Source organism: Mastomys coucha, unplaced genomic scaffold, assembly GCF_008632895.1.
Source record: "Mastomys coucha isolate ucsf_1 unplaced genomic scaffold, UCSF_Mcou_1 pScaffold21, whole genome shotgun sequence".
Taxonomy (NCBI): Eukaryota; Metazoa; Chordata; class Mammalia; order Rodentia; family Muridae; genus Mastomys; species Mastomys coucha.
In genome coordinates, this window is record NW_022196904.1 from 175297349 (window position 1) to 175310508 (window position 13160).

The 13160-nt window shown below is 37.1% G+C and overlaps 1 protein-coding gene and 1 long non-coding RNA gene across 10 annotated transcripts in view; one reads left to right on the forward strand and one right to left on the reverse strand.

The window, feature by feature from the left end:
- The window catches only part of LOC116103888, an 87962-nt gene that overhangs the window by 24049 nt on the left and 50753 nt on the right, over positions 1–13160 (forward strand). The gene's annotated exons all lie outside the window — the stretch shown is intronic.
- Chuk (component of inhibitor of nuclear factor kappa B kinase complex) overlaps positions 1–13160 on the reverse strand; it is a 35320-nt gene that overhangs the window by 8249 nt on the left and 13911 nt on the right. For all 9 annotated transcript variants that reach the window (XR_004123608.1, XR_004123610.1, XR_004123609.1 and 6 more), the window contains exons 10-16: positions 9308–9502; positions 7966–8068; positions 7181–7304; positions 6523–6674; positions 3976–4037; positions 2368–2477; positions 1290–1339 (exon numbers count right to left, since the gene is read on the reverse strand). Coding sequence is in view for 5 of the 9 variants with exons in the window: in XM_031390400.1 (XP_031246260.1) it covers positions 1290–1339; positions 2368–2477; positions 3976–4037; positions 6523–6674; positions 7181–7304; positions 7966–8068; positions 9308–9502 (796 nt within the window). In the remaining 4 variants the exon portion in view is untranslated. The remainder of the gene's footprint in view (positions 1–1289; positions 1340–2367; positions 2478–3975; positions 4038–6522; positions 6675–7180; positions 7305–7965; positions 8069–9307; positions 9503–13160) is intronic.

A 13160-nucleotide genomic window follows, 5' to 3' on the forward strand; every position in this document is an offset into this window, starting at 1 on the left:
AAAACAAGATATTCCATGACAAAACAAAATTTACACAGTATCTTTCCACAAATTCAGCCCTACAAAGGGTAATGGAAAACATCAACATAAGGAGTAAATCTACACTCTAGAAGAAGCAAGAAAGTAATCTTTCAACAAATCCACACAAACCTAGTTCCACCTCTTACAACAAAAACAATAGGAAGCAACAATTACTTTTTCTTAATATCTGAATATGAAAATTAATATTACCAACATATCCTAATCGATTGAAATCCAAAAACATGAGGAATTAGAAATTTGTTGATTGTCATCCAATGTTCTCTCTAATTTGATAATTGGAGAAATAGGTCAAATATTATACAATCCATATATACTTTCAGCTTGTTTGTTCGTGAGAGTGTCTTGCTGTGTACAACATAATGGTCTTGAGATCTTGCTTCTCCTATTCTGCCTCTCTATTAGTAGTATTGTTTATTTCATATTTTTACACTATACTATGGTTTTCAGAACAGCTTACATATTTTAAAAGTATTTATATACCCAAAAGAAATGTAGACAATTAAACTGTGAGGTGGCTTGTAAGAGAACAACAAAGAGTGAGACTGAATGCTTTGCTTGATGTTTCTTGTGTTACCACAGTAAGAGCCAAGATTTTAAGCTCTATTAAATACAAAACAAACAAAAACACTTTATATGTTTATGTTAATTTAAGAAATATTAGTAGTGATGTATTATTTTGAAATATACAGTTAATATGTTTGGAGTTATTTAAAATGTATATTGAGAAAAATGTTTGTATTTTCAGTATTGCTGTAAACAAGCATCTACATAAGACTGTTAAATTGATTGTTGTTTTATACCAAACAACTTTTATAATACTCATTTATATTGTTATAATATTTTATAAATTTTAAAGAATATGACACAAAAAGATATTGTAGGTATTGAAGGGGGGGTCTCTGGAAGGAGTTGGGGTACAAAAGGAAAACAAGAATGTGATTTAATTCTATTTACTTAAAATGTGTTTTTAAATGTTAACAAATTCAGATAAATTGAAATCATGTAACTTTTCTCATCATATTGCAATAAAACTTAAAAAAAAACTTTTCTACTTCAATATACTTATTACTTTCCCCTTCTAATCTTTTAAGTTTTTATAAATTTAAAGCTATTATAACACAAATGTTGCATAAAGAATCCCAAAGCAGGATCTTACTATTAAGTTAAAAAACATTAAACTCCACCCACTTTGTTCAGTTAGGGTATTCCCTAAAACTCCTTTAAATACTGTGATTGAAGTGTCTTACCAGTAGGTCTGTGCTTTAGCTGTTTGTAGAGATCAATGGCACGCTGCTCCCTACAAAAGAGAAAAACAAAAACCTGTCTGTATGTGGAAGAAACTTAATGATTAATAATACATGACTTGAATAATGTTGGTTATTAGGACAAGATCCAATTTTTTTAGCAAGTACAGATCATCAAAGAATATTTTACAGAGCATTCTTGGAGCTTTAAAAAAAAATACCAAAACCCAACTGTGTCTGTGTGTGCGGGTATCTCTGCGTGTGGGTGTCTCTGTGTGTAGTGCCCACCTCCATATTCCATGTGAGAAGGTCAGAAGATAACCTTGAGTGTCAGTCCTTGCCGGCTACTTGAGTCAGGTCTCTGTTGTGTGCTGCTGCCTGTGCAAAGCTAGCTGGCCTGCAAGCTTCCTGCGACTCTCCAGTCTGTGTGCCCCTTGCTGTAGAAGCACAAGGGTTGCAGACCTGAGACCACACCCAGCCTTACATGTGGGTTCTGGAGAATTCAAACTCAGGTCCTCAAGCTTGAGCAGCAAGTGCTTTGATATCTGCCTAGTTTCCAAAACATAAAGTTTTTACATGCTTCAGATCTGCTCTGCTCTTCCACCACAAATATAATACCCAATGCACCAGAGACACAGGGGAAAAATCATGGCTTGTGATCAGAGAGAAGATCTGAAGTTTCTAGTCTAGACATTTAGGAAATTAACTTCAACAGAGGAGTTAGGAGATCATACCTTAGACCAAAAGGGAAGTAAATGGGGAAATCATAGCTTCCTTTTAAGATATTCTAAGGGCTGGAGACACGGCTCAGAAGGTAAAAGCGCTTGCAACCAAGCTTCCAATCTAAGTTCAGTTCTTGGGCCCACCATGGTAGATGGGAGAAGTATCACCCACGAGGCTGTCCTTTGATCTCTACATACATAGTGTAGAGATCCCAACCTCTTCCCAACAAAAGAAACGCATGTTCTTAAGACAATTGTATTATAGGAATATATTAGAGGGAAGAAAAACCCAGATATAAGTAGGGAGGACAAAACAAAAAATGATAGAATGAAGTCCAATAGCACAGACACATTCTTACAGAGATTCCATCAAGTCTCCCTGGCGTCTTCCATAGGGGCTCTTCTGTAGCTCCATGATTTCAGTGTGCAAAGACATAATTTGATCCTCAAGGTATCCAATGACACCAACCTAAAATATGACACAAACCAAGAAAATGACAGGCTTACTACCATATACAACAAGGCTCAGGTCTTAGAGGTAGAGCATGAGCTGTTGTAGCAGTAGAACAGATTATTTTACTACAACAAGGTCATTTTGTTAAAGCTAATTGTGTGCTTATTTAATGAGACAGTGGTATTACATAGCCTAGACTATTCTTGAATCTATAATTCTCCTGTTTTACTTTCCCTAAGTGCTGGGATTACAGTACAAAGCACATTAGTCTGGTTAAAGCTATTTAAGTAATAATAATGATAATAATGATGATAAGAATAATTTACTAAATTTTTGAGAAATTCCTAGGTACATATACTGTATGTTGATATGTACTCCCCACTCCCCCTACTCCTCTCAGATCTGCTCCTCCAGTTCCCCTTTTGCTCCTCCCAACTTCTTATCTTTTTTTTTTTTTTTTTTTAAAATAAGCCACAGCATCCAAATGTGATGACCATATACTAATGAATGTGAGGCCATACAACAGGACATAATCAAAGTACTAGGGACCACCTCCTTAAAGAAAACTGACTCTCCTTCTACCAGCAGCCATAACTGCTAATAGCCCCTCAGCCATGGAGGGGCTTTATTATGCTTTTGACAGTCTTTCATATAAAAACCTTATGCTAAGTGCAATGGTGACACCTTTAATCCCAGCACTCAGGAGGCAGAGGCAAATGTATCTCTGTGAGTCAAAGCCAGCTTGGTCTACATAGTGAATTCCAGACCAGCTAGGGCTATACAGTGAGACTTTGTCTCAAAAATAAATAAATAAATAAATAAAAAAACCCACACTCCTATGTCTCCCTTCTAACCACAGTCAACTATGACTAGCATTTGCTTTGGCCTCTAGAGAAGCAGAATAACAGAAGTGCCATTCAGAAGACAAACCAAGTGGCCACTGAAACCACTGGTATTTTTTGCAATATCAGCCCCACAATACCAACTGCGCTTCTCACATCTCAATGTAAGTATGAACTGGCACCAAGGGAGGCAACAGCACAAGCCATACAGGAGAAGAAAGGAATATACCACCCAGGGAAGCATCTATAACTCTAAGGTACTATTGTTAATTATGAGAAGACAACAGGTATACATAGAACTCTCCCATTTAAGCTAGATGTGAAGCCATCTTACTTAAACCAGTAAGAAAAATTACTAAAGACACAAGTCATTACTGACTTCTATTTAATGTTCACAAACCTATTAGAAAAGACTGTGTCCCTAATACACACGCACACACACACACACACACACACACACACACACAAATAAAATGGAAACAGGAGTTTAATGAAGCTACTAATGTCTTTAGTTTTATAGCCCATGATAATCTTCCATTCTCTTTTCAAAGCATATATAAGAAATTTGTCTAAATTTCAGAAATGAAAAGATAAATACTTTTTATATGTCAAAATCAAAGATAATTTCTAATGGAGTCATGAAATACACAGAGTGAGTTCGATGATTTTACCTCAGAATAGTGAATGGCTTTTTCTTCCATTTCTTTCCACGCTTTCAGCATTTTTTCTGAAGCTAAAAAAAGAAATAAGGGGAAAAAAATCAAGTCTAAATTGGCTTCCCCTTAAATAATTATATCTTTAAATATTAGCCTGGCTGTATCTATCAACATCAAAGATACAAATGGGTTGAAAGTCCTTCCCAAACAGGCATCCTATACTCCTAAGGCCCAATACCTTAGAAGGAAACCTCACTGGAAATAGGTCAGTTTATAAAGTTAATCACCTATGTATGTACACACAATGGACTGGGCGAGGCCCCCCCAACAGTGTGCCTCTTTTCCAGCATCCTTAGAGAGAACAGCCTCGGGGAGGAGGGATATACAGAAACAAAGGAGAATACCAGACGACAACTGAGGTGATAAGCCAAAGAACAGTAAGCACCGCTAGTAATCCTAGGGAGTTAGAAAGCAATCTTTCTTTCAAGTTTCGGAGGAATCATGGCACTGCTAGCACCTTGATTCTAGATTTTAGCCTTGAAATTCTGAGCGTTTACGTCTCTGTTGTTTGAAGCCACAGAGCTGTTATGTAAGTTCTAGGAGAATAGTGTATATTCCCACCCACCCCCCAAAAAAACTTATCTTAAAGCAATACATAAACATGTTTCAGAAAAGTTAAATGTTGGCTAGGAATGTAGTTTAGTAGTAGAAGAGCTGCCTAGTGTACACGAGGCTTTGAGTTTGGCTGCGCATGTTTTAAATCCAGAATGGGAGGCAGAAGCAATCAGATCTCTGGGAGATCAAGGCCAGCATGGTCTATGTAGTCAGCTCCAGGCCACCCAGGGCTACATAATAAAACCTTGCATCAAAAACAACACAAGGGTCTAGGTTCAATTCCCTGTACTGTAAAAATAAATAAACCAGAAAAAATATAAAAAGAAAAGACTATCCCCTTTACTCCAAGTGTTCTCACTAACGTGATTCTTACAAGATATATTCTCTATTCTCTACAAGTAAGGAAGACAATCTAATCTAAGCATCTTTTCCCCACAATTTAATTATCACTGTAGTGGCTTCGTGAGAATGACCTCCATAGGCTCATATATTTGAATGATTGGTTCCCAGTTGGTGAGCTGTTTAGAAATAATTAAGAGGTGTGGCCTTGTTGGAAAATAATGTCAGTGGAAGTGGACTGTGAGGTTTCAAAAGCCCATGCTAGGTAGGCCCAGTCTTGCTCTCTCTGGCTTCTGCTTGTGAATCAGATGAAAGCACTCAGCTATGATCTGGAGCCATGCCTGCCTGCCTGCCAGTCACCATGCTGGTCATGGACTTATCCTCTGTAAACAACCCCCAATTAAATGCTTTTTTTTTATAAGTTGCCTTGTTCACTACAAGAGAAAAGTAACAAGACAGTCACTGTCAAATATTCTACTGACATGTTATCTCAGCACAACAAGATCTACTTCACTATGTTAACTAGTATGTTTAATAGTTGCACAGTATGCCTATGACAAGTCAAAGATGCTTTAATGAAATAATTATGTTTTGTCATTCATAAGAATGCCTATAATATGCAAACAAAGAAATAGCACTGGAGGAGAAACATGTTCACTAACTGGATATTCTGAGATATCCATACTTTTGTCAGATATAACTATAAACAGAACACACTTCCTTAAAAAAGAGATGTTTCATGACATCCACAAATTCAGTTTATTTGAATTTTAATTCTTTATAAATCCTTAACACATCTGAGGGAAGATAAGGTTAAGTCAGAAGACTGTGTACAATAAGAAAACAGTAGCTAGAACTCCACAGCAAATGGGTTAGAAAAAAGCATGACCTTGGAAATCGTTTGTATGTATGTATATGTGAATGTATGTATGTATGTAAATACATACATGTTTTAAACAGAAAAACAAGTTAATTTAAGATTCCCCTGGATGTGTTATTCCATTTGAGCTGCTAAACTGTTAGAACAAAACTAGAAAACAAATGCAAATGTACTCTAGGTGGCAAATATACCATGGAAATTTATTTCTCACAGTATTGGAATCTGAGAAGATTTGGCTTATAGATGGCTGCCTTTTGTGTTCTCTCATGGCAGAAAGGGCAAGGGAATCTCTCTCAGACTTTTGTTAAAGGAAATGATGCATCCATGAAGGTTCATTTCCCAGAGTTCCTACCATTATCTTAAGGATTTTGATTTCAATACTCCAATTGGGGGAAGCACACATTTTAGTACAATATTTGCTAAGAAGTCATCTCAGTATAGATTCTCTATGCCCTTTTTAGGATAAGACTTTTAAAATTCACAGTCTTAAGTCTCATCTGTATTACTCATCTTCTCTAGAGTTAAATAATTTTACTATAATATGAAATTAGTTGCTCAATTAAGGGATTAAATGAGTTAACCCTCAAAATAAAAACAGTTTGATGGCTTAAGTTATCCTGTGTATTGTTCTGTTGTGAATTTAAATAACTGGCTATGTGTCAACAATAGAGCAGATGGTTTTGAGAGACTAGACATTCCTTACAAATACATTACAGCCGGACACTTACATATCCCATAAGTCATCTGCTCACTATATCTCTCCAAGTCAAGCTGAATGCTTTTTCGAAAAAACTCCAATTTAGCTTTGAGTTGCTGAGATGCTGAGATCAAAGTATTCTTCATTTTTGTCAAGTTAGCATTATATCTAAGAAGACTTAACCTAAGCCATAGCAAAACAAAACAAAAGGATCAACATTCAGAAACACCGAATAACAATTTACAAACATACAGTATCCAAACGCCAAAACCTAAATTTCTATTATCAATTCCTGAGAAGTAGCTGGCCTATTTCCTGCCTGTGCTGTCTGTGACAAACAATCTGCTTCAGCTGAGATCTCTCAGCAACGACTACTTCCAAGTCATGGCAGCTGAGTGACTTTACACTACTGATGAGAAATCTCTCAAGTCTGCTTAGAATACTGTCAGGGTGACAGCTCAGTGGGCAGAGTGCTTGCCTTGCACACACAAGTATCTCAGCTTAGTACATCAACCTCTGGCTTCCACATGTACACCCATTCACACGCACACAGACATATTATGTTTTTTTAAAAAAATTTAACGATCAATGTTATAGCCTTGTACATAATCCTGCTCAGTGAAACCTGGCAAGAGTAACTCTTGAGTACATGATACACATGGCCTTATGCTTAAAAACAACCCACTTACATTGCTGCTCTTTGTCCCTGAAAGAGCCTGCTGTAGTCTTCTTTTAGCCCAGAGACATAGTGCACTGCTTCAGCCCACACTTTCCGCAGCTGTACAATTGGCAGCTGAATTTTGCTGTCTTGTACTGTAAGTACGATGGTATTAAGGGAGGTGAGCTACTTCCAAGGACATTATATTTCATTCTTTGTCAGTTCCTTTCCAAATATTAATCCCATAGATGCTAAAACGAACTTGGTGCCTAACTAGCTCTAAGGGCTGTATGACTGACATAACTGCTTCTCTCAAGGAACTGGAGATTATTCCTGTATATTTTAATTTTAACCTTGCTTCTTTCCAGTCAAGAATACACCTTCTCTCTCTACTAATCCAAATTCTTTACTTCTTTCAAGCTTTAAATCAAGTCCCATTTCCTCTATAGTCCATCAGTTTTTTTTTTCTGGTTCTGAAATATAGCTATTATTTCCTGAACCAGCAGCTCAGCTTCACAGGATAGGCTGTGTGTGTGAAGATCTGAACATATAATGAAGGAACAATTAAAGAGTGAGCTTACTAGTGACTTTCACTCTCCTCTCTATAGAGCCCTAGCCTCAGGAAGGGAGGTCTTCTACATGAAGGAGCTATGGTGATTTAAATCTACCTTCATATTTCCCAAACTACATTAGCTCCATTTTCAACCACATATAGAAACCTCAGATACTGATACTAAACAAAAACATAAAAAGATCATATCTACTAATTATGTAATTTCAAGATTAAAGTTCAGCCACTAACTGGACTCTACTTACCAATATAATTTACACAATCAGATAAACTTCTGGATGCAAATGGTCCTTCATATACAGTCTTACTTTTGTCAAACAAATAAACCATGTAGCTATCACAGCCCCTCTAAAAAAGAAACAAATCAAAATTTAAAGATTCTTGAAAACTCAATCCCTCCCCCCCCCCCCCCCCCGACAGTGTTTCTCTGTGTAGCCCTGGCTGTCCTGGAACTCACTCTGTAGACCAGGCTAGCCTTGAACTCAGAAATCCGCCTGCCTCTGCCTCCCAAGAGCTGGGATTAAAGGCATACACCACCACCACCTGGCCCAGACTGTTTTTCAAAAAGGCAAACAGGTGTGGAATAAAATGCTTACACATACTTTACCACTGATAAAGCTCAAAATATAATGCTAGTTACATAAGTAATGTTATACAAGCATGGAGACCAGAGTATGATTCCCCAGAACTCACGGTTTAAAAAAAAGTTGGGTATGGTGGTTCTACCAGCTTAGCCTTATCAATAAGTTGCAGCCAATATGAGAGCCTAATGGTTGTTGAGGAATGGCACTAAGGCTGACCTTTGTCCTTCATAGGACATATGTACATGTAGACTCTCATAAACGTATATACCCACACAAAGACATACCCACACACATACAGGCATGCAAATCTACAGAGGCAGAAAGTAGATTAATGGAATGGGTAGAATGGAAATCTAAGAGGTAATGGACATGAGGAATAGAAATATTTTTATACTAATTTAAATTTATTTTTTATAAAGTCTATGAGTTACAATTGAGATGGGTATATTATATATACATCTATAATATAAGAAACAAAATAAAAGTTATAAGAAACGTTTTTTGAGACACGGTCTCTCCACATAGCCCTGGCTAGCCTCCAACCTACTATGCAGACCAGACTGGCTTTGACTCACAGGATCTACCTACCCAATGCTGAGAATCAAAGATTTGTACCACAACACCTAGCTGTATGTGTGTGTATCACATTTTTATCCTCAGTTTCTATAGGACATAAGGAAAACTACAGTCTATGTAAAAGTTATATATTTTAATGTAAGTAAAGGAAGAGTTTGCAAGTTCCAACACACAGAAATAGCCAAGGGAATGAAATTGTTTCTCTTAGAGTTTAATCATTGCACAGTATGCACATGTACTGAATAACTATATTATCATCCATAAATAAATACAAACACTAGTCAACTAAAAAATCAAAATAGCCCTATGCAGGTAGCTCAGGTCTGTGACTTCAGTTTCAGGAGCAGGAAGATTGGAAGTTAGAGGTCTTTCTGGGCTCTAAACAAGACCCTTACCCACCCCCCACCCCCGCTTCCACAGAACTTACAACTCCTTCTAGAACACACTGAGCGGCTGGTTTCCGAGGGTCCAGAGAAATCCCTGTCTCTGACAGAAGCTCTTGAGAACCTGTATTTATTCCTGTTTCACGCTCAATTCGAGACTGTAGTGAATGAAGACTTTCATCACATGGTAACAGAAAAGAAATGATTTTTGCAGAAGTCATATTTAGGATGTGTACTATCTGTAAAAATAAGAAAACATGTTTATTGACCATTTATCACATAAACGATTCTGTGAAAGATACCAGAGGGGAGAATGTAAGCACAGGAATTGCTTCGGTACTGGATGAGGCTCATCCTTCTCTTACAATGACACTTTCCAGGAGCCAGGCTCAGGTTTGTTTTTCTAAACAACAATCTAAGGTTGTGGCTTTGGTGGTTTTGTTTGTTTGACTGGCTGGTTAGTTTTTTTTTGGTGGGGGTGGTGGTGGTGCATTTTGATTTACTGATAAACGGTTTCTCCATGTAGACCTGGCTGTACTGGAACCCACTCTGTAAACCAGGCTGGCATCAAACTCAGAAATCCGCCTGCCTCTGCCTCCCTGTGCTGGGATCAAAGGCATGTACCATCATGCCCAGCCAAATATTACTTGTATGAAATAACATTTCAAAGTTCTAGGGATGCACAAAAAATAAATAAATAAATAAAAATTTTAGTTTAAAAAACTTACTTCAAGAAATATTGTCTCAGACCTAGAAGGAAATACTCCCTTTATAAAGTATCTCATAAATGAAACCTACAGAGTAAAGAGATTTCACACAACATCCCTATACTTAGAGCCTCTGATCTCCCTTTAGCAAAGGCTTCTCCCACAATGGATGAGTGGTAGAGCTTGGACCTGAACTCTGAACTACTTCATGTTGCCTCAGTCAACAATCATCTAATACAAGAGATGGGTTTCTCTTTCAACAGGAAAAAGTAGTGTTCTCCTCCTAAAGCAACCAAGTCCTGGGATGGTAATCTGCCTAAGGGTCCAAGGCTGGACAAGGAAACAGTCTCACTTAAAGGCAGTGAGAGAAATAGATCAGAATTTTGGAATAATTAATGGTAATAGAAAAAAAAGATATATATGTTTGAAGAGACTGTCTAAGAATGAAAGTATTTCAGCTAATGTCACCCCCACTGGGTCCTGGGAGCCTCTTGCTTTCCTGGCATCTGGGACTTTCAGGTGGCTACCCCCAGCTCCCCATTCCCCCACTGCTACACACCTCTGTTCAATTTCCTGACCCTCTGTACATCACCCCATCTCCTTCCATACCTGATTTGCTCCCCTCTTTTCCCTTCCCCCTCCTCTCTCCCTCCCAAGTCTCTCCTACCCTCTATCTTCCTTGATTATTCTGTTCACCTTTCTAAGTAGGGCTGAAGCATCCACTTTCATCTTCCTTCTTCTTGAGCTTCATATGGTCTGTGAGTTTTTCCTAATATCCATCTATCAGTGAGTAATACCATGTGTGTTTTTTTGTGACTGGGTTACCTCACTCAGGGTGATTAAAAAGTAACGAAAGAAAAGAGGGACTCAGGACATAGTTACATTAGGGTTACAAAGGGGGTAAAAAGAATAAAAGGAAAAATTTTATGCCAGGCATGATAGCACACCCCTTTAATTCTGGCACCCAGAAGGCAAAGGCAGACAGAGGGCCTGGAATGTGCTATGTAGACCTGCAGACCAGACTGACTTTGAACTCGGAGATCTGACTGCCTCTGTCAGCCTCTTAAGATTGATGCTTCGAGAAAGGTATCAATTTACTTACAATAAATTAAGAAGGTAAATATTTGCTAAGATTCACTGACAGGACAATAGTGGTGCTGTAAACTGGAGCTTTATGACCCACAAATAACATGAGATACCTTCTCCATACTCTACAGCAAAGGCTCACAGACCCCTTCAGAGAAGGGAAGATGATGAGCACCAGGCACCATGCAGATGTTGCAGACATAGCAAAACACTCATATAAATAAAATAAAATAAGTCAGCTGGGTGTGGTGGTGCACACCTTTAGTCCCAGCATTCAAGGGGCAGGCAGCTCTGAGTTTGTAGCCAGCCTGCTCTACAAAGCAAGTCCAGGACAGCCAGGGCTACAGAGAAACCCTCTCTCAAACAAACAAACAAAAAAAAAAAAAAAAAAAAAAAAAAAAAAAAAAAAAAAAAAAAAAAAAAAAAAAACAAAATAAAACTAGAAACAAAGACAAAAAAATGTAAACCTAAAAATAACTATTTTAAAAAGCAGGGGTGATGCTTTGATTAGTGTTAGTTGGGTGGTGGGGAAGAACAAGTATGTATAACTAAATATTTTTAAAGACAACACAGAAATAAGAGGCTAACCAAGCTCTGCACTGCTTACACCCCAAGGAATGATTTTTCTTTGGCACAGTACAAGAGAACCTAATTGAGAAGCCAGTATCAGGCTAGGCATGGTGGTGCAGGCCTTTAATCACAGCACTAGAGAGGCAAAGGCAAGTGGATCTCTTGAGTTCAAGCTATCCTGGTCTACAGTCACCTCCAGGACTGCCAGGGCTACATAGAGAAATGATCTAGAAAAACAAACACAGAAGGCAGATCTTTTCAGTGTCAGGTAAGAATAGTAACAATATGCCCTCAAAATCCTGCTTTGAGTTGATGTCAAGATTGAACTTTACACATTTATGAGTTCTCAATCTGATTTTAAAGCCTGACTATTGGTCTCAGCTCCTTAAACTGTGGGTCATGACCCCATATACAGAAGCACAAAACTGAATGTCCAGGCCACAAAGAATGTGGTACCATAAATGTGCGTTTCTGAATGTACAACAACTTAATACAAAATCACTTCACAGCATTTGCAGCAGTACCCATTAGTGTCCCACTGTGTGGTGTCACTGGAGCCTTGCTTCTGAACATAACATGTGCAGTTTACACTGTGCCTGCCATCCCTTGACATGAAGCCAATGACTGCTTCTTGGAATATCTAAACTGAGATCTTAGATGACTGCATCCTATGGACTGCAGCATCTTTTACTGTATATATAATCTTCTGTTCTTATAAAAGCATAATGGTTTAATTAGAGACAACAAAGATTTTTAATATTTTCCTACCATTATTCTTCATCAAGTTAGTATCAAATTATTATGTTTAGATTATACTTACTATAAACTTGATTGTTAAATTTTTTAAAAAAATTATTAAATGAATTTTGGCTTGGGATTAGGACAGGATTTCCAATTTCTATGATGTTCCCCAATATACGTCTGTCACTTTGCACTGAACACTTATATGAGGAAGCATTCTCAGTAATAACCATAATAAAATCAAGGCCTCAATCAATTCTAAGAACAGCTGTTCTAAAAATGATGTTCTCTCCTGTAGTATCAAATACTCAGCCAAGACTCTTTACATGAAAATAAATAAGCACATCCATTTCATTAATATGTATATTTTTCTACATTTAATAAAAGGTAAAATTATATATGCATATCAAAGAAACATTTTAAAATAAAATTCCTTATGAGTAAATGTTTGATTTCATATGTGCTATAGATACCTGTATTTTCTAGCCAGGAAAAAATTCCTCAGATAAAATGTAAAAAATGTTTAAGAAGTTCTGCTATATAGTCAGTAATAAATGATTGCAAACGAAGTTTTTCCAGGCATATGGTAATAACAGAACTATCTATACCTCTCATTCACAGCAATAAGTATGTACTGAAAACTTGATATATCCCTTTCAGTACTGAATTCCAGCATATACAACTATTAATGAAACAAATTAATCAGTAAATCATTATAAATATTTATTTGTTGTATAAATTATTTAATTTATTTTAACATATATTTATATTTTTGATATAATATATAATATAT